At 42.8% G+C, this 20,779-nt stretch overlaps 1 protein-coding gene across 7 annotated transcripts in view; it reads left to right on the top strand.

The window, feature by feature from the left end:
• The first annotated feature begins 1,063 nt into the window (after nucleotides 1-1,063).
• arntl1a (aryl hydrocarbon receptor nuclear translocator-like 1a) overlaps nucleotides 1,064-20,779 on the top strand; it is a 28,919-nt gene continuing 9,203 nt past the window's right edge. For 4 of the 7 annotated variants that reach the window (XM_082957357.1, XM_082957355.1, XM_082957356.1 and 1 more), the window contains exons 1-2: nucleotides 1,064-1,136; nucleotides 13,043-13,127. In XM_082957357.1, coding sequence (XP_082813483.1) covers nucleotides 1,117-1,136; nucleotides 13,043-13,127 — 105 coding nt within the window. In that variant the 5' untranslated portion in view covers nucleotides 1,064-1,116. The other 3 variants (XM_082957358.1, XM_082957360.1, XM_082957359.1) reach the window with 3 other exon arrangements.

Genomic DNA, 20,779 nt, shown 5'->3' with positions numbered 1-20,779 from the left:
AACCAGGTAGGCTAGTTGAGAACAAGTTCTCATTTACAACTGCGACCTGGCCAAGAATAAAGCAAAGCAGTTCGACACATACAACAACACAGAGTTACACATGGAATAAACAAACATACTGTCAATAATACAGTAGAAAAAGTCTATATACAGTGTGTGCAAATGAGGTAAGATAAGGGAGGTAAGACAATAAATAGGCCATGGTGGCGAAGTAATTACAATATACCAATTAAACACTGGAGTGATTGATGTGTAGAAGATGAATGTGCAAGTAGAGATACTGGGGTGCAAAGGAGCAAGATAAGTAAATAAATGCAGTATGGGGATGAGGTAGTTGGATGGGCTAAGGATGCTTTGAGGTTGAAAAGTGGCAATATGCCCTTTAAGTGAATGATGCCTACTACCAGGTATTTGCTTTCAACTGTTATGTGCAGATGGGAAGAAGGAGAATATAGGGGAGGGAGCCCTTCCAGACCATCGAGGATCAGCCCAGGCCAGTGAAGACGTTCCACTGAGGGGGTTCGATTAATATCACCCTGGCGCCCGTTGTAGGTGTTTTGCAAGGGGGAAAGTTAATTGCATTCGTTTTGGAACCGGGCTACCTCCCGGGTGTGAGACATGTGCCCCATTCATAGTTCACAGCGATGTCGGCTCAAGGAGCACGTGAAGTAGGAGCACGTGAAGTAATGAGTAGAATTATGTGTTTTCACATGCAAAAGTGATTTATCTGCCTTCCCAATGAAAACCAGTTAGACAATTCTAACATGTATTTAATGGAAAAGAGACGTAGAACAGTATTTTATGGAAAAGTATGTTTCTGGACAATGCACCATGCTGCCTTGTTGAAAAAATGACCAGACCGCTGCTCCCTTCCCGCTTTCGCCGATGACGTAACTGGTCCTTGCCCGGTTCCCCGCGGCTCAGCATAATCGAATCCGCCCATTGCCATCGGCCCGGTCCCACCTCGGAAAATATTGGCACTCTGTAATTGGAAGGCAGTATGTCCGTCATCTTTTCCTGTTCTCAATCGTTGTCTGGTTGGTGAGAGAAAATACGTAGTGTAGTCCTCCTGTGCAATTGGTTTAGAGAAACTAGGTTAGTGGTGCAGCACTGGTCATGACGGAGGGAGAAAGTAGGTCACAGACTGAGTAACGTAACCGTTTTATATCACAGTTCACGTAACATTAGATAGAGGGGTCCATTAGATGGAGATGTCCTAGCTAGTTCATCTCATGTAAGTAGCTGCATAATATTTTCAGCATGTGTCGTGATGACCAATGGCTAGTTGCATAGCTAGCTATATATCGCGTTGCTAGTTGGCTAACGTTAAGCTAACTAACGTTACCTTAGATAACAAGATGGATTTAGGGCTAGCCAAGTTAGGACAATGTAAACTTAACGTTTCGCTGTAGCTAGAAGTGTCTTAGATGAAAGTGTATTTTAGTTGTGGACTAAAATATCCATGCCTAGTAATTTTAACGTTAGTTAGGGTCTAGCTTTTTTTTTTTTTGCTGGACGGGGGTAGCATCCTGACGTCAGTTGGGAACGTCATTAGTTGGATCTAGCTGGGCTCGTTAATAATAGTGTGGAACTGCAGCCCGTAATTCGTGGCGTTCCTGCATGTGAGCGTTCCTGCCATTCGGGGCGTTCCTGCCATTCGGGGCGTTCCTGCATGTGGGCATTGGAGGCAACCATAGCTGTATAGATCTGTGCAAAACTGCAACAGTAAGTGTATTTTTTATTTATTTTAAGGATGAAAGATGAGGGCAATATGTTTAGAAAGTCATATCTCAAGCAATCATTATTGATATTTCTAGACGTTAAAACAGCGTCGGGATTGTAGTTCACATGAGCCAGTCAAGGGCAAAGCCAATGGCTGAAAACGGTAATGAGAAGGCAGAGTGCCCCCAATAGTTTGAGTGAGCTAGTGGAAACCCAGCTTGGCTATCTGAAAGTGACACACGAGGTGGTCCAGTAACTAATAATAAAAATAAAAGTAAAATAGCTAATGGGGCAATATTCCAAGGAATGCATTCATGACATTCCCACATGCAAATAGAACCTGATGCATTCCATGACATCTATAACGACTTTATATCAGTATCGTTCATACTAACTAAATGCTCAAGGAATGGGGTTAGCTACCTGCTTAGAGAGCATTATTTGCAACTTTTTTTTAAAACAAGGTTTGAAGCTACAGGTCTACATTTTCTAATGACACAAAAATCAGTGGTGTAAAGTACTTAAGTAGTACTTTAACCTTTCTGGGCTAGTGGGACGTCACCGTCCCACTCTATTCAACAGCCAGTAGAACAGCGTGGCACAAAATACAAAAACCTCAAAAATGCAATAATTTCAATTTTTCAAACATACAACTATTTTACACCATTTGAAAGATAAGACTCTCGTTAATCTAACCACATTGTCCGATTTCAAAAAGGCATTACAGCGAAAGCAAAACATTAGATTATGTTAGGAGAGTACATAGCCCAAAATAATCACACAGCCATTTTCCAAGCAAGCATATATGTCACAGAAACCCAAAACACAGCTAAATGAAGCACTAACCTTTGATGATCTTCATCAGATGACACTCCTAGGACATTGTTATACAATACATGCATGTTTTGTTCAATCGAGTTCATTTTTATATAAAAAAAACAGCTTTTTACATTGGCGTTTGATGTTCAGAAAATGTATCCCCACCGAAAACTTCCGGGGAATTTACTAAATTACTCATCATAAACGACAAAATGCATAACAATTCTTTTAAGAATTATAGATACAGAACTCCTTTATGCAATCGCTATGTCAGATTTTAAAATAGCTTTTCGGCGAAAGCACATTTTGCAATATTCTGACTACATAGCTCAGCCATCACGGCTAGCTATTTTGACACCCGCCAACTTCGGGGCACACTAAATTCAGAATTAGTGTTAGAAAAATTGTATTACCTTTGCTGATCTTCGTCAGAATGCACTCCCAGGACTGCTACTTCCACAAGAAATGTTGTTTTTGTTCCAAATAATCCATAGTTAAGTCCAAATACCTCCGTTTTGTTCGTGCGTTCAGGTCACAATCCAAAGGGTAACGCGTGAGCGCATTTCGAGACAAAAAAATGCAAAATATTCCATTACCATACTTAGAAGCATGTCAAACGCTGTTTAAAATCTATGTTTATGGTATTTTTCTCGTAAAATAGCGATAATATTCCAACCGGACAATGGTGTATTCATTCAAAGAGGAAAAGAAAAAAACAGCGTGGTCTCGTGAACGAGCATATCCAATCTCTTTGTCACCAGGCAGACCACTGACAAACTGAGCTACTATACTCTGCCCAGAGACAGGAGACGCCTCAATCCGCTTTCTGAAGGCTTTAGAGAGCCAATGGAAGCCTTAGAAAGTGCTACGTAACCCCATAGATACTGTAGTTTCGATAGAGAATTTAAAGAAGAACTACAAATTCTCAGACAGTCCACTTCCTGCTTGGAATTTTCTCAGGTTTTTGCCTGCCATACGAGTTCTGTTATACTCACAGACACCATTCAAACAGTTTTAGAAACTTCAGAGTGTTTTCCAATAATATACATAATAATATACGTAATAATATACATATTCTCGTTTCTGGGCAAGAGTAGTACCCAGTTTAAATCGGGTAAATTTTTTATCCGTCCGTGAAAATACTGCCCCCTAGCCCAGACAGGTTAAAGTATTTTTACGTAAATAGTTTTTTTGGGTATCTGTACTTTTACTATTTTATATTTTTTACAACTTTTCCTCCTAAAGAAAGTAATATAGTTTATAATTCAACCCAAAAGTGCATTTTCAATGCTTACATTTACATTACATTTAAGTCATTTAGCAGACGCTCTTATCCAGAGCGACTTACAAATTGGTGCATTCACCTTATGATATCCAGTGGAACAACCACTTTACAATAGTGCATCTGAATCTTTTGGGGGGGGGGGGGGGGTAGAAGGATTACTTTATCCTATCCCAGGTATTCCTTAAAGAGGTGGGGTTTCAGGTGTCTCCGGAAGGTGGTGATTGACTCTGTCCTGGCGTCGTGAGGGAGCTTGTTCCACCATAGGGGTGCCAGAGCAGCGAACAGTTTTGACTGGGCTGAGCGGGAACTGTGCTTCCTCAGAGGTAGGGAGGCAAGCAGGCCAGAGGTGGATGAACGCAGTGCCCTCGTTTGGGTGTAGGGACTGATCAGAGCCTGAATGTACGGAGGTGCCGTTCCCCTCACAGCTCCGTAGGCAAGCACCATGGTCTTGTAGCGGATGCGAGCTTCAACAGGAAGCCAGTGGAGAGAGCGGAGGAGCGGGGTGACGTGAGAGAACTTGGGAAGGTTGAACACCAGACGGGCTGCGGCGTTCTGGATGAGTTGTAGGGGTTTAATGGCACAGGCAGGGAGCCCAGCCAACAGCGAGTTGCAGTAATCCAGACGGGAGATGACAAGTGCCTGGATTAGGACCTGCGCCGCTTCCTGTGTGAGGCAGGGGCGTACTCTGCGAATGTTGTAGAGCATGAACCTACAGGATCGGGTCACCGCCTTGATGTTAGTGGAGAACGACAGGGTGTTGTCCAGGGTCACGCCAAGGTTCTTAGCACTCTGGGAGGAGGACACAAGGGAGTTGTCAACCGTGATGGCAAGATCATGGAACGGCAGTCCTTCCCCGGGAGGAAAAGCAGCTCCGTCTTGCCGAGGTTCAGCTTGAGGTGGTGATCCGTCATCCACACTGATATGTCTGCCAGACATGCAGAGATGCGATTCGCCACCTGGTTATCAGAAGGGGGGAAAGGAGAAGATTAATTGTGTCGTCTGCATAGCAATGATAGGAGAGACCATGTGAGGATATGACAGAGCCAAGTGACATGGTGTATAGCGAGAATAGGAGAGGGCCTAGAACAGAGCCCTGGGGGACACCAGTGGTGAGAGCACGTGGTGCGGAGACAGATTCTCGCCACGCCACCTGGTAGGAGCGACCTGTCAGGTAGGACGCAATCCAAGCATGGGCCGTGCCGGAGATGCCCAACTCGGAGAGGGTGGAGAGGAGAATCTGGTGGTTCACAGTATCAAAGGCAGCAGATGGGTCTAAAAGGATGAGAGCAGAGGAGAGAGAGTTAGCTTTAGCAGTGCGGAGAGCCTCTGTGACACAGAGAAGAGCAGTCTCAGTTGAATGACCAGTCTTGAAGCCTGACTGATTTGGATCGAGAAGGTCATTCTGAGAGAGATAGGAAGAGAGCTGGCCAAGGATGGCACGCTCAAGAGTTTTGGAGAGAAAAGAAAGAAGGGAAACTGGTCTGTAGTTGTTGACATCGGAGGGATCGAGTGTAGGTTTTTTGAGAAGGGGTGCAACTCTCGCTCTCTTGAGGACGGAAGGGACGTATCCAGTGGTCAAGGATGAGTTGATGAACGAGGTGAGATAAGGGAGAAGGTCTCCGGAAATGGTCTTGAGGAGAGAGGAGGGGATAGGGTCAAGCGGGCAGGTTGTTGGGCGGCCGGCCGCCATAAGTCGCAAGATTTCATCTGGAGAGAGAGGGGAGAAAGAGGTCAAATCATAGGGTAGGGCAATGTGAGCAGGACCAGTGGTAGAAAGTGGACCAGCGGTGTCGTTTGACTTAACAAACGAGGAGCGGATGTCGTCAACCTTCTTTTCAAAATGGTTGACGAAGTCATCCACAGAGGGGGGGGGGGGGAGGATTCAGGAGGGAGGAGAAGGTGGCAAAGAGCTTCCTAGGGTTAGAGGCAGATGCTTGGAATTTAGAGTGGTAGAAAGTGGCTTTAGCAGCAGAAACAGAAGAGGAAAATGTAGAGAGGAGGGAGTGAAAGGATGCCAGGTCCGCAGGGAGGCGAGTTTTCCTATATATTTTGTCAACGTTTATGATGAGCATTTTTGGAAATTGATGTGCACATTCACCGGGGGTTTTGGTGGGAATACATTTTCTGAACATCACGCGCCAATGTAAAATGCTGTTTTTGGATATAAATATGAACTTTATCGAACAAAACATACATGTATTGTGTAACATGATGTCCTAGGAGTGTCATCTGATGAAGATCGTCAAAGGTTAGTGCTTCATTTAGCTGTGTTTTGGGTTTTTGTGACATATATCCTTGCTTGGAAAATGGCTGTGTGATTATTTTTGTCTATGTACTCTCTTAACATAATCTAATGTTTTGCTTTCGCTGTAAAGCCTTTTTGAAATCGGACAATGTGGTTACATTAAGGAGAAGTGTATCTTTAAAATGGTGTAAAATAGTTGTATGTGAATTGATTGCCCCCATCTATCTTCAGAGTTCGTTCTGTTAGGTGACCTAAACTTGGATATGCTTAACACCCCGGCAATCCTACAATCTGGATTCTGGATTTTTTTGTTATTCTGTCTCTCACTGTTCAAATAAACCTACCATTAAAATTATAGACTGATCATTTCTTTGTCAGTGGGCAAACGTACAAAATCAGCATGGGATCAAATACTTGTTTCTCTCACTGTACATCTGGCCCTTCTATGGACACTGTGTTAAACATCTCCAATCCAAAATGAAATCTAGAATCGGCTTCCTGTTTTCGCAACAAAGCCTCCTTCACTCACGCAACCAAACATACCCTCGTAAAACTGACTATCCTACCGATCCTCGACTTCGGCGATGTCATTTACAAAATAGCTTCCAATTCTCTACTCAGCAAACTGGATGCAGTCTATCACAGTGCCATCCGTTTTTGTCACCAAAGCCCCTTATACCACCCACAACTGCGACCTGTATGCTCTAGTCGTTTGGCCCTCTCAATATTCGTCGCCAGACCCACTGGCTCCAGGTCATCTATCAGTCTATGCTAGGTAAAGCTCTGCCTTATCTCAGCTCACTTGTCACGATAACAACACCCGCCCGTAGCACGTGCTCCAGCAGGTATATCTCACTGGTCATCCCCAAAGCCGACACCTCCTTTGGCCGCCTTTCCTTCCAGTTCTCTGCTGCCAATGACTGGAACGAATTGCAAAAATCGCTGAAGCTGGAGATTTATATTTCCCTCACTAGCTTTAAACATCAGCTAACCGGTCGCTGCAGCTGTACATAGCCCATCTGTAAATAGCCCACCCAATCTACCTTCCTCATCGCCATATTGTTTTTGTTTACTTTTCTGCTCTTTTGCGCACCAGTATTTCTACTTGCACATCATCTGCTATTTATCGCTCCGGTGTTAATTTGCTAAACTGTAAGTACTTCACTACTATGGCCTATTTATTGCCGTACCTCCTCACGCCATTTACACACACTCTCTATATTGACTTTCTTTTTTTTCTCTTGTGTTGTCGACTGTACGCTTTTTTTATTCCATGTTTAACTCTGTGTTGTTGTTGTGTCGCACTGCTTTGCTTTATCTTGGCCAGGTCGCAGTTGTAAATGAGAACTTGTTCTCAACTAGCTTACCTGGTTGAATAAAGATGAAATAAAACAAATGTGGACTATGACTGCTAGTGTACTGTACCTAACCCAACAATGCTGCTTTGTGACAACTTTGGCTGACAGGTTTTTGACTCCCTAAAGTCTGTTCATTGCCAGTGAGTTGTACTTTGGCAGGGTCCAACATTGTGTCCAAATACCGTTGCTTTATTTGGTAACATGTTACACTCACATGTAACGCTCCAAACTGCCTTTTTGCTTATTGAATGTCCTCACAAGTTCCTTGAAGTGTTCCTGGCATGATGGATCATTTCTAAGACTTCTGTCATGACTGTTGGTTGTAAAATCCATGGGCCATGGAATAAGCTTTCTATGGAATGGAACTACACTATGTCCTCAGCAGCGCCTGGGAGCCATTCTGTGATTTATATCTTCAGAGACCATGCTTTAATCAAACTAGGCTATCCATTGCCAATGCTGTAAGTAGGCAGCTGCATGCAATAAAGGAGAGAAATTGAGCCGGCGAGGCTGACCCAGTTTTCTGCTTCGCGTTGTGTTGATCATGACACAGTGGTTTTCCCAGTGCTTTGTCCCACTCCCTCAGAAAACACTAACAACAAGTGCTTTTCTTTTTCAGGCCAGGAAGAAATTACTTTCACAAGCCTTTTAAACTACTGTCGAGAGTGACCTCGAAAGGCCTAAAATAGCCATGAATTAATGGTTGGCTCAATGGAATAAGATGAATGGAATAGTATTTTGCATGTATGAGCCATTCAATCAAGACGCTAACCCTCCTGATTTAATAATAACCTACAGTATATTATGTGACCATTATTTCATGTTCAGTTCAAGACCACTTTAATGTGAAATTGCTTTTATGCTCACATCCTTCAGTCTTTTCCACAAGCACATGGAGTAGCCAGCCAGGATCCCCCAGGCCATGTGGGTCTGGGGTGGCTTGCTCCTCCAGGTTAAGAATTGTTTTGCTGAACAAACTCTATTTTGGTAGCCTCTGGTACATTCAAATGCCTTGATTACAACTGAAATACACAGCAAAATGATTTTACATTTTAGTAGACGCTCTTATCCAGAAGCAAGTACATCCATTTTCATATTTTTTTTTACCATAATGGTCCCCTTTGAGAATCGAACCCACAACCCTGGCATTGCAAGCTTCATGCTTTACCAACTGAGCCACACTGTATTCAAATATTGAATAATTTATTGAGTTTACCTCCCAGATTGGATTTTTTTGGTGTGCTATTGTTTTTCCATCCTAAGTTACTGAAAATGTATGAATTAAGTGTATTGTTATTTTGGGGGATATTGTCTAGGCCTATTGCATCAGGACTATTTTCTATGTAGCAGAACATTTAACTTGTCTTCTCTTGAGATTCAAGTATTTTACTGCAAGATATGAATTGCCACAATTATGTGTTTTCTTCAAATTACATATTTTATTTAAACAGAAAATATAAAATAAATGTAAAGGTCAATTTTAATTTTAATCAAACAAATTGTGTGATGGGCACTTTTTTCAAATGACAACATGCATATTATTAGTAGATCTGGTTAGAAAACACTCTGAAGTTTCTAAAACTGTTTGAATGGTGTCTGTGAGTATAACAGAACTCATATGGCAGGCAAAAACCTGAGAAAATCCCAAGCAGGAAGTGGAAAGTCTGAGATTTGTAGTTCTTCTTTTGATTCTCTATCGAAGCTACAGTGTCTGTGGGGGACGTTGCACTTCCTAAGGCTTCCATTGGCTGTCAACAGCCTTCAGAAAGTGGTTTGAGCATTCTCCTGTCACTGGGCAGATAATAGGAGCTCAGTTTCTGAGTGGACTGCCTGGCAACAAAGGGATTGGATATGCTCGGTCCCGTGAGCGCGCCCCTCCTTCTTTTTCTTTTTGAATGAATATGCTATTGTCCGGTTGGAATATTATTGCAATTTTACATTAAAAATACCATAAAGATTGATTTTAAACAGCGTTTGACATGCTTCTAAGTACGGTAATGGAACATTTTGACTTTTCGTCTCTGGTTCCGCGCTTGCGCGTAATGCCTTTGGGTAAGTGATCTGTACGCACGAACAAAACGGAGGTATTTGTACATAAATATGGATTATTTCGAACAAAAACAACATTTCTTGTGGAAGTAGCAGCCCTGGGAGTGCATTCTGACGAAGATCAGCAAAGGTAAGAGAATATTTAGGTTGCCCCGAACTTGGCGGGTGTCTGAATAGCTCGCCGTGATGGCTGAGCTATGTGCTCAGAATATTGAAAAATGTGCTTTCTCCGTAAAGCTTTTTTTTAAATCTGACAAAGCAGTTGCATCCAGGAGTAGTCCATCTATGATTCTTTAACCTGTTGGGGATAGGGGGCAGTATTTGCACGGCCAGATAAAAAACGTACCCGATTTTAATCTGGTTACTACTCCTGCCCAGTAACTAGAATATGCATATAATTATTGGCTTTGGATCGAAAACACCCTAAATTTTCTAAAACTGTTTGAATGGTGTCTGTGAGTATAACAGAACTCATATGGCAGGCAAAAACCTGAGAAGATTCCTTACAGGAAGTGGCCTGTCTGACCATTCCTTGAGCTTCTTGACTCTGTTTATTGAAGACTGAGGATCTTTGCTGTAACGTGACACTTCCTACGGCTCCCATAGGCTCTCAGAAGACGGGAAAAAGCTGAATGATGTAATTCCAGCCCCAGGCTGAAACACATTAGCGCTTTTGGCAAATGCTCTATCAGAGGACAATGGGCTTAGGTGCGTGCGCGAGTCGACCCCATGTTTTTATTTTTGTTCGTCTCTGAACCTAAACACAGATTCCCGGTCGGAATATTATCGCTTTTTTTACGAGAAAAATGGCATAAAAATAGATTTTAAACAGCGGTTGACATGCTTCGAAGTACGGTAATGGAATATTTAGATTTTTTTTGTCACGAAATGCGTCGTGCGCGTAACCCTTATTTACCCTTTCGGATGGTGTCTTGAACGCACGAACAAATGCCGCTATTTGGATATAACTATGGATTATTTGGGACCAAACCAACATTTGTTATTGAAGTAGAAGTCCTGGGAGTGCATTCTGATGAAGAACACCAAAGGTAATAACATTTTTCTTATAGTAAATCTGACTTTGGTGAGTGCTAAACTTGCTGGGTGTCTAAATAGCTAGCCCTGTGATGCCGGGCTATCTACTTAGAATATTGCAAAATGTGCTTTCACCGAAAAGCTATTTTAAAATCGGACATACCGAGTGCATAGAGGAGTTCTGTATCTATACTTCTTAAAATAATTGTTATGCTTTTTGTGAACGTTTATCGTGAGTAATTTAGTAAATGTTTAGTAAATTCACCGGAAGTTTGCGGAGTATGCTAGTTCTGAACGTCACATGCTAATGTAAAAAGCTGTTTTTTGATATAAATATGAACTTGATTGAACAAAACATGCATGTATTGTATAACATAATGTCCTAGGTGTGTCATCTGATGAAGATCATCAAAGGTTAGTGCTGCATTTAGCTGTGGTTTGGGTTTATGTGACATTATAAGCTAGCTTGGAAAATGGGTGTCTGATTATTTCTGGCTGGGTACTCTGCTGACATAATCTAATGTTTTGCTTTCCTTGTAAAACCTTTTTGAAATCGGACAGTGTGGTTAGATTAACGAGAGTCTTGTCTTTAAAATGGTGTAAAATAGTCATATGTTTGAGAAATTGAAGTAATAGCATTTCTAAGGTATTTGAATAACGCGCCACAGGATTCCACTGGCTGTTACGTAGGTGGGACGATTTCATCCCGCCGACCCTAGAGAGGTGAAATAATTGTTATATATTTTGTCAACGTTTATGATGAGTATTTTTGTAAATTGATGTGCACATTCACCGGAAGCTTGGGTGGGAATACATTTTCTGAACATCACGCGCCAATGTAAAATGCTGTTTTTGGATACAAATATGAACTTTATCGAACAAAACATACATGTATTGTGTAACATAATGTCCTAGGAGTGTCATCTGGAGAAGATCGTCAAAGGTTAGTGCTTCATTTAGCTGTGTTTTGGGTTTTATTGACACATGTCCTTGCTTGGAAAATGGCTGTGTGATTATTTTTGTCTATGTACTCTCCTAACATAATCTAATATTTTGCTTTCGCTGTAAAGCCTTTTTGAAATCGGACAATGTGGTTACATCAAGGAGAAGTGTATGTTTGAGAAAGTTGAATTATGACATTTTGTTGTTTTTGTACTTGCTGCCCTGATATTTCACTGGCTGTGTCCCGCAGGTGGGACGCTAGCGTCCCACGTAGCCCATAGAAGTTAATGCGCGAGCACAGCGCATTTGGAGTACTCTACCGAACGCGTGAACAAAAAGGAGGTATTTGGACATATATATGGACTTTATCGAAACAAATGAACATTTATTGGGGAACTGGGATTCCTGGGAGTGCATTTCGACGAAGATCATCAAAGGTAAGTGAATATTTATAATATTTTTTCTGAGTTTTGTTGACTCCACAAAATGGCGGGTTTGGTTTCGTGTCTGAACGCTGTACTCAGATTATTGCAAAGTGTGCTTTCGCTGTAAAGCTTTTTTGAAATCTGACACAGCGGTTGCATTAAGGAGAAGTGTATCAATAATTCTTTGAATAACAGTTTAATATTTTATCAACGTTTATGATGAGTATTTCTGTCAATTGATGTGCTCATTCACCGGAAGTTTTGGGAGGCAAAACATTTCTGAACATTACACGCCAATTTTTCTTGTCTAGGTGCTGTCCTAACATAATCTAATGCTATGCTTTCGCCGTAAAGCCTTTTTGAAATCGGACAATGTGGTTGGATTAACGAGAAGTTCATCTTTTTAAAATGGTGTAAAATAGTTGTCTGTTTGAGAAATTTGAATTATGAGATTTTTGTTGTTTTGAATTTGTCGCCCTGCTATTTCACTGGCTGTTGGCAGTGTGTCCCGCCGGTGGGACGCTAGCGTCCCACACACCCCAGGCAGGTTAATTAGCTAGGTAGCTAACTAGCTACTAAATTAGCAAACCAAATGCACAACTGTAGAACTTTTAGCACATTCCATACTGTAACTAGGTCACCTGGCACTTGCTGCAGTACAGTTAGTGACTCACAAGGCTCTGTTCTCTCATCATTGTGTGCTTGTAAATAACCACCACATGGCTGGGGACTACTGGTAAGCTTCATAATGAAAGATTGTGACCGGTGAAATGAAGAAAATGATCTTTATCTTCTAACGTATTGCACAAGTTGACTGCAGGTATTTACTTAAGTAGCTACAGATATTTTATTCAACTTAAAATAAATAGTTTCAACGGTATTGGGAAAACCACACCACGGTATAACGCCCAAGCCTAATTCATATCGTTCATTCTAGTGGGAGCGGGCTCAGCTGACTTTTCTTTTTCTTCTGACTTGCTAATTGTACTACATTTTTTTTTAAAGTAGTTCATTTAACTGGGAAAAAGTACCCTGCTGAAAATAAGTGTAAGCGGCTGAATAGCTGGCGCTAGTGAAAAACACTGATCCTTGACCTTCCAACATAGTAGCCTACTGCTTGAGTTTCTGTGACGTCTGACAGTCCTCTTCTCTGTACAGGTAGAGTACCTATCCCAGTGTCTCAGAGGAGGAATAGCAGCCAGGGCAACCAACCAGGAGGCGTTTCTCTCTCTTCATCTCAAATCAAGGTATGGTATCATTCACTATGGGGTGTCTACCAACTCTGCCCAGAGTGGGTGAAAATGCACTTTGGTGATGAAATTTCACTTCCTTGTGTTTTATAAAATACATTTTCAAATTCTTTTGGTCACATACACACGGTTAGCAGATGTTAATGTGAGTGTAGCGAAATGCTTCTAGTTCCGACAGTGCAGTAATATCTAACAAATTCACAACGACTACCATATACACGCAAATGTAAAGGGATGAATATGTACATATAATATGTGGTTGAAGGATGGTCGTGCGGAGTGAGCCCACTCCCTTGGCTGAGAAGCAACCCCACACATGAATGGTCTCAGGATGCTTTACTGTTGGCGTGACACAGGACTGATGGTATCGCTCACCTTGTCTTCTCAGGACAAGATTTTTTTCCGGATGCTCCAAACAATCGGAAAGGGGATTCATCAGAGAAAATGACTTTACCCCAGTCCTCAGCAGTCCAATCCCTGTACCTTTTGCAGAATATCAGTCTATCCCTGATGTTTTACCTGGACAGAAGTGGCTTCTTTGCTGCCCTTCTTGACACCAGGCCATCCTCCAAAAGTCTTCGCCTCACTGTGTGTGCAGATGCACTCACCTGCCTGCTGCCATTCTTGAGCAACCTCTGTTCTGGTGGTGCCCCGATCCCGCAGCTGAATCAACTTTAGGAGACGGTCCTGGCACTTGCTGGACTTTCTTGTGTGCCCTGAAGCCTTCTTCACAACAATTGAACCGCTCTCCTTGAAGTTCTTGATGATCTGATAAATGGTTGATTTAGGTGCAATCTTACTGGCAGCAATATCTTTGCCTGTGAAGCCCTTTTTGTGCAAAGCAATGATGACGGCACGTGTTTCCTTGCAGGTAACCATGGTTGACAGAGGAAGAACAATGATTCCAAGCACCACCCTCCTTTTGAAGCTTCCAGTCTGTATTCGAACTCAATCAGCATGACAGAGTGATCTCCAGCCTTTTCCTCATCAACACTCACACCTGTGTTAACGAGAGAATCACTGACATGTCAGCTGGTCCTTTTGTTGCAGGGCTGAAATGCAGTGGAAATGTTTTTGGGGGGATTCAGTTCATTTGCAACTCATCTGATCACTCTTAATAACATTCTGGAGTATATGCAAATTGCCATCATACAAACTGAGGCAGCAAACTTAGAAAATTAACATTTGTGTCATTCTCAATAATTTTGGCCACGACTGTATATATGAGATGAGTTATGTAGACATTATTAAAGTGCCAATTTAATGAAGATACCTTTTATTAAATGTATTAAAGTAGCCAGAGATTTGAGTCTGTATGTTGGCAGCAGCCACTCTGTTAGTGATGGCTGTTTTATCAGTCTGATGGCCTTGAGGTAGAAGCTGTTTTTCAGTCTTTGGGTCCCAGCTTTGATGCACCTGTACTGACCTCTCCTTCTGGATGATAGCGGGGTGAACAGGCAGTGGCTCGGTTGGTTGTTGTCCTTGATGATCTTTTTGGCCTTCCTGTGACATCGGGTGCTGTAGGTGTCCTGGAGGACCAAGACAAATATGATTATTCATGTTCTGAATCATTCAGTGCAGTCTCTCTTAACATTTCATTAACAGTACATTATATCCAGATTTTTGTGACCTAATACTAGAGGTCGGCCGATTATGATTTTTCGATGCCAATTATTGGAGGACCAAAAAACCTATACCGATTTTAATCAGTCTATTTTTATTTATTTGTAATAATGACAATTACAACAATACTGAATGAACACTTATTTTAACTTAATATAATACATCATTAAAATACATTTTGCCTCAAATAGATAATGTAACATCTTCAATTTGGTTTAAATAATGCAAAAACAAAGTGTTGGAGAAGAAAGTAAAAGTGCAATATGTGCCATGTTTAATTTCCTTGCTCAGAACATGAGAACATATGAAAGCTGGTGGTTCCTTTTAACATGAGTCTTCAATATTCCCAGGTAAGAAGTTTTAGGTTGTAGTTGTTATAGGAATTATAGGACTATTTCTCTCTATACGATTTGTATTTCATATACCTATGACTTGGATGTTCTTATAGGCACTTTAGTATTGCCAGTGTAACAGTATAGCTTCCGTCCCTCTCCTCGCTCCTACCTGGGCTTGAACCAGGAACACATCGACAACAGCCACCCTCGAAGCAGCGTTACCCATGCAGAGCAAGGGGAACAACCACTCCAAGTCTCAGAGCGAGTGACGTTTGAAACGCTATTCGCGCGCACCCGGCTAACTAGCTAGCCATTTCACATCGGTTACACCAGCCTCATCTTGGGAGTTGATAGGCTTGAAGTCATAAACAGCGCAATGCATTGCGAAGGGCTGCTGGCAAAACGCACAAAAGTGCTGTTTTGAATAAATGCTTACGAGCCTGCTGCTGCCTACCATCGCTCAGTCAGACTGCTCTATCAAATCATAGACTTAATTATAACATAATAACACACAGAAATACGAGCCTTAGGTCATTAATATGGTTGAATCCGGAAACTATCATCTTGAAAACAAAACGTTTTTCCTGTCAGTGAAATACGGAACCGTTCCGTATTTTATCTAACGGGTGGCATCCCTAAGTGTAAATATTCGTGTTACATTGCCCAACCTGCAATGTTATGTCATAATTACGTAAAATTCTGGCAATTCATTTGCAACGAGCCAGGCGGCCCAAACTGTTGCATATACCCTGACTCTGCGTGTAATGAACGCTAGAGATGTGACACAATTTCATGTTAGCAGGCAATATTAACTAAATATGCAGGTTTAAAAATGTATACTTGTTTATTAATTTTAAAGAAAGGCATTGATGTTAATGGTTAGGTACATTGGTGCAACGACAGTGCTTTTTTCGCAAATGCGCTTGAAGTAGGCTATGATTCAATGAGAAATTAACAGGCACCGCATCAATTATATGCAACGCAGGACACGTTAGATAACTACACATGGTTGATGATATTACTAGTTTAACTAGTGATTATGTTAAGATTGATAGTTTTTTATAAGATAAGTTTAATGCTAGCTAGGAACTTACCTTGGCTTCTTGCTGCCCTCGCGTAACAGGTAGTCAGCCTACCATGCAGGCTCCTCGTGGAGTGCAATGTAAGGCAGGTGGTTAGAGCGTTGGACTAGTAACCGGAAGGTTGCAAAAATGAATCCCCCCTGAACAAGGCAGTTAACCCCTGTTCCTAGGCCGTCATTGAAAATAAAAATGTGTTCTTAATCTGACTTTCCTAGTTAAATAAAGGTGTAAAAAAAAAAAGAAGAGAAAGAAAAGTTTTTTTAAATAAATTTTAAAAATCGGCACATCGGTGGCCAAAAATACCGATTGTTATGAAAACTTGAAATCGGCCCTAATTAATCGGCCATTCCGATTTAATCGGTTGACCTCTACCTAATACATCTGATAATAAGCATCGAGGCCCATTGACAGAGCGGTGCAGCTTTCTCGCCGCAACCTTTTAGGGTTTGTTGTGATGGTCGTCTTCAAAGTTGTTTCCGAGGTTCGCAAAAAGCTAAATTCGTATGACACAAGCTGAATTAAATGTAAAGTGCTCCGTTGACATTTCAGAGAGAGGCTTGTTTTAACATTTTGCATTAATATGAAAAGTAGGAGTGTAACAATTTAATTAAAAATAAAACACTGTAATATCACATTTACATCCGTATTCAGACCCTTTACTGAGTACTTTTGTTGAAGCACCTTTTGGGAGCAATTACAGCTTCAAGTCTTCTTGGGTATGACTCTACAAGCTTGGCACACCTGTATTTGGGGAGTTTCTCCCATTCTCTGCAGATCCTCTCAAGCTCTGTCAGGTTGAATGGGGAGCGTTGCTGCACAGCCATTTTCAGGTGTCTCCAGAGATGTTCGATCGGGTTCAAGTGGCTGGGCCACTCAAGGACATTCAAAGACTTGTCCTGAAGCCACTCATGAGTTGTCTTGGCTGTGTGCTTAGGGTCGTTCTCCTGTTGGAAGGTGAACCTTCGCCCCAGAGGTCCTGAGCGCTCCAGAGCAGGTTTTCATCCAGGATCTCTCTGTACTTTGTTCTGTTCATCTTTGCCTCGACCCTGACTAGTCTCTGCCGCTGAAAAACATCTCCACAGCATGTTGCTGCCACCACCATGCTTCACCGTAAGGATGGTGCCAGGTTTCCTCCAGACGTGACACTTGGCATTCAGGCCAAAGAGTTCAATCTTCATCAGACCAGAGAATTTTGTTTTCCCTGGTCTGAGAGTCATTAGGTACCTTTTGGCAAACTCCAAGTGGGCTACCCTGTGCCTTTTATTGAGGAGTGGCTTCTGTCTGGCCACTCCACCAATCAGGCCTTTGTGGTAGAGTGCTGTAGTAATGGTTGTCCTTCTGGAAGGTTCTCCCATCTCCACAGAGGAATGCTAGAGCTCTGTCAGAGTGACCATCGGGTTCTTGGTCACCTCCCTGACCATGGCCCTTCTTCCCCGATTGCTCAGTTTGGCGGCCAGCTCTAGGAAGGGTCTTGGTGGTTCCGAACTTCATCCATTTAAGCGTGATGGAGGCCACTGTGTTCTTGGGGACCTTCAATGCATTGGACATACTTTTTACACACACACACACACACACACACACACACACACACACACACACACACACACACACACACACACACGCACACGCACGCAGAAGTCAATTCAGACCGATCCAGCTCAGAGAGGCCCAGCTCATGAGCTCCATCAGCAGCAGGTTTTAATTTAGAATGGGAAATGAATGTGTTTACTGGGGCTGACCCCATTTAGTTGATTTTTTTGGTTTATAGGCTGTTGGTCGAGTAGCAAAGAAAAGTACAATACACCTGTCTGATTCACGCTGAGTGGACTGATCCATTGTGGAGGCTGTGGGGATGGCACAGTCCATCAGTCTTAGACATGCTACTGAAATTGTATATGATTATATTGTGTAAGAACAATGCACAACTAGGGTTGCACATTTTGGGGAATATTCAGAGGTGGAAACTTTCCATGGGAATTATCTGAAATATATGCAAATGTAATATTAATACCATTTAAATGTAGATGTTTTTGCATTGGATATACACTGCTCAAAAAAATAAAGGGAACACTAAAATAACACATCCTTGATCTGAATGAATGAAATAATATTATTAAATACTTTTTTCTTTACATAGTTGAATGTGCTGACAACAAAATCACACAAAAATAATCAATGGAAATCCAATTTATCAACCCATGGAGGTCTGGATTTGGAGTCACACTCAAAATTAAAGTGGAAAACCACACTACAGGCTGATCCAACTTTGATGTAATGTCCTTAAAACAAGCCAAAATGAGGCTCAGTAGTGTGTGTGGCCTCCACGTGCCTGTATGACCTCCCTACAACGCCTGGGCATGCTCCTGATGAGGTGGCGGATGGTCTCCTGAGGGATCTCCTCCCAGACCTGGACTAAAGCATCCGCCAACTCCTGGACAGTCTGTGGTGCAACGTGGCGTTGGTGGATGGAGCGAGACATGATGTCCCAGATGTGCTCAATTGGATTCAGGTCTGGGGAACGGGCGGGCCAGTCCATAGCATCAATGCCTTCCTCTTGCAGGAACTGCTGACACACTCCAGCCACATGAGGTCTAGCATTGTCTTGCATTAGGAGGAACCCAGGGCCAACCGCACCAGCATATGGTCTCACAAGGGGTCTGAGGATCTCATCTCGGTACCTAATGGCAGTCAGGCTACCTCTGGCGAGCACATGGAGGGCTGTGCGGCCCCCCAAAGAAATGCCACCCCACACCATGACTGACTCACCGCCAAACTGGTCATGCTGGAGGATGTTGCAGGCAGCAGAACGTTCTCCACGGCGTCTCCAGACTCTGTCACGTCTGTCACATGTGCTCAGTGTGAACCTGCTTTCATCTGTGAAGAGCACAGGGCGCCAGTGGCGAATTTGCCAATCTTGGTGTTCTCTGGCAAATGCCAAACGTCCTGCATGGTGTTGGGCTGTAAGCACAACCCCCACCTGTGGATGTCGGGCCCTCATACCACCCTCATGGAGTCTGTTTCTGACCGTTTGAGCAGACACATGCACGTTTGTGGCCTGCTGGAGGTCATTTTGCAGGGCTCTGGCAGTGCTCCTCCTGCTCCTCCTTGCACAAAGGCGGAGGTAGCGGTCCTGCTGCTGGCCTCCTCCACGTCTCCTGATGTACTGGCCTGTCTCCTGGTAGCGCCTCCATGCTCTGGACACTACGCTGACAAACACAGCAAACCTTCTTGCCACAGCTCACATTGATGTACCATCCTGGATGATCTGCACTACCTGAGCCACTTGTGTGGGATGTAGACTCCGTCTCATGCTACCACTAGAGTGAAAGCACCGCCAGCATTCAAAAGTGACCAAAACATCAGCCAGGAAGCATAGGAACTGAGAAGTGGTCTGTGGTCCCCACCTGCAGAACCACTCCTTTATTGGGCGTGTCTTGCTAATTGCCTATAATTTCCACCTGTTGTCTATTCCATTTGCACAACAGCATGTGAAATTTGTCAATCAGTGTTGCTTCCTAAGTGGACAGTTTGATTTCACAGAAGTGTGATTGACTTGGAGTTACATTGTGTTGTTTAAGTGTTCCCTTTATTTTTTTGAGCAGTATATTTACAATATCATATGGAGACAAACGAACCTTTTACCATATCATAAGTAGACATAATTGTAAATGATTAAATCCTTCCAATATAATTTTTTTTAAACAATTTAGTTACGAATTGAACTTTAATTAAATGAGTTGACTCTTCACATGGGAGGATTTCACTGAACAACAAAAGAAAGAAAGAGAATATTGAATGATCTCCAATGATGCATCGCATCTCCCAAAAACGTTTTCAACATACATCTATGAAATGATAGTCCAGAAACTAAAGCTTTGGTTGTCTTCCTCTCAGGCTTCCATGTCTTCTCCCTGGACCTCCTCAATGTCCACCTCTTGAACATCAGACTCTGAGGCCTCATCTTCACTGTCACTTTCCAACCTTGTTGAGGATGGCTCGTTGTCGGGCTAAAAAAGCCTTACATTTGCCCAGATGGCCACCAATTTTTCAACCCTTATATTGGTCAGCCTGTTGTGTGCTTTGGTATGTGTTCCCTAACAAGGACCAGTTGCACTCTGAGGCGGCTGATGTTGGTGGGATATGGAGGATGATGGAGGCAACAGGGGAAAGAGCCTCAGATCCACAATGTCCCTTCCACCAGGTGGCTGATGAGATATGTTGGCACGACTGCCATATTGCATCTCCATCCCAAAGCCCTTGCTTGGAAGTGTACTTCGCCAGACTGCCAAGAACCTTGCCGTCATCCAGGCCAAGGTGGCAGGACTCTGTAGTGACGACACCATAGGCCTTGTTGATCTCTGCACCAGACAGGATGCTCTTGCCAGCATACTTGAGGTCCAACGTACGCTGCGGCATGTATGGGCTTCAGGCAGAAGTCTTTGCGCTTTTTGATGTATTTCAGAACTGCAGTTTCCTCTGCTTGGAGCAAAAGTGAAGTGGGAAGGGCAGTACGGATTTCTTCTCTTACATCAGCAAGCAGAGTCTGAACATCAGACAGGATGGCATTGTCTCCCTCAATCCGTGCAATGGCTACTGCTATAGGTTTCTG

Source organism: Salmo salar, chromosome 10 (genome assembly GCF_965601325.2).
Source record: "Salmo salar chromosome 10, fSalSal1, whole genome shotgun sequence".
In the NCBI taxonomy this organism is placed as follows: Eukaryota; Metazoa; Chordata; class Actinopteri; order Salmoniformes; family Salmonidae; genus Salmo; species Salmo salar.
Note: the sequence above shows the minus strand (reverse complement) of the source record. Positions and strands in the feature narration are given on the sequence as shown.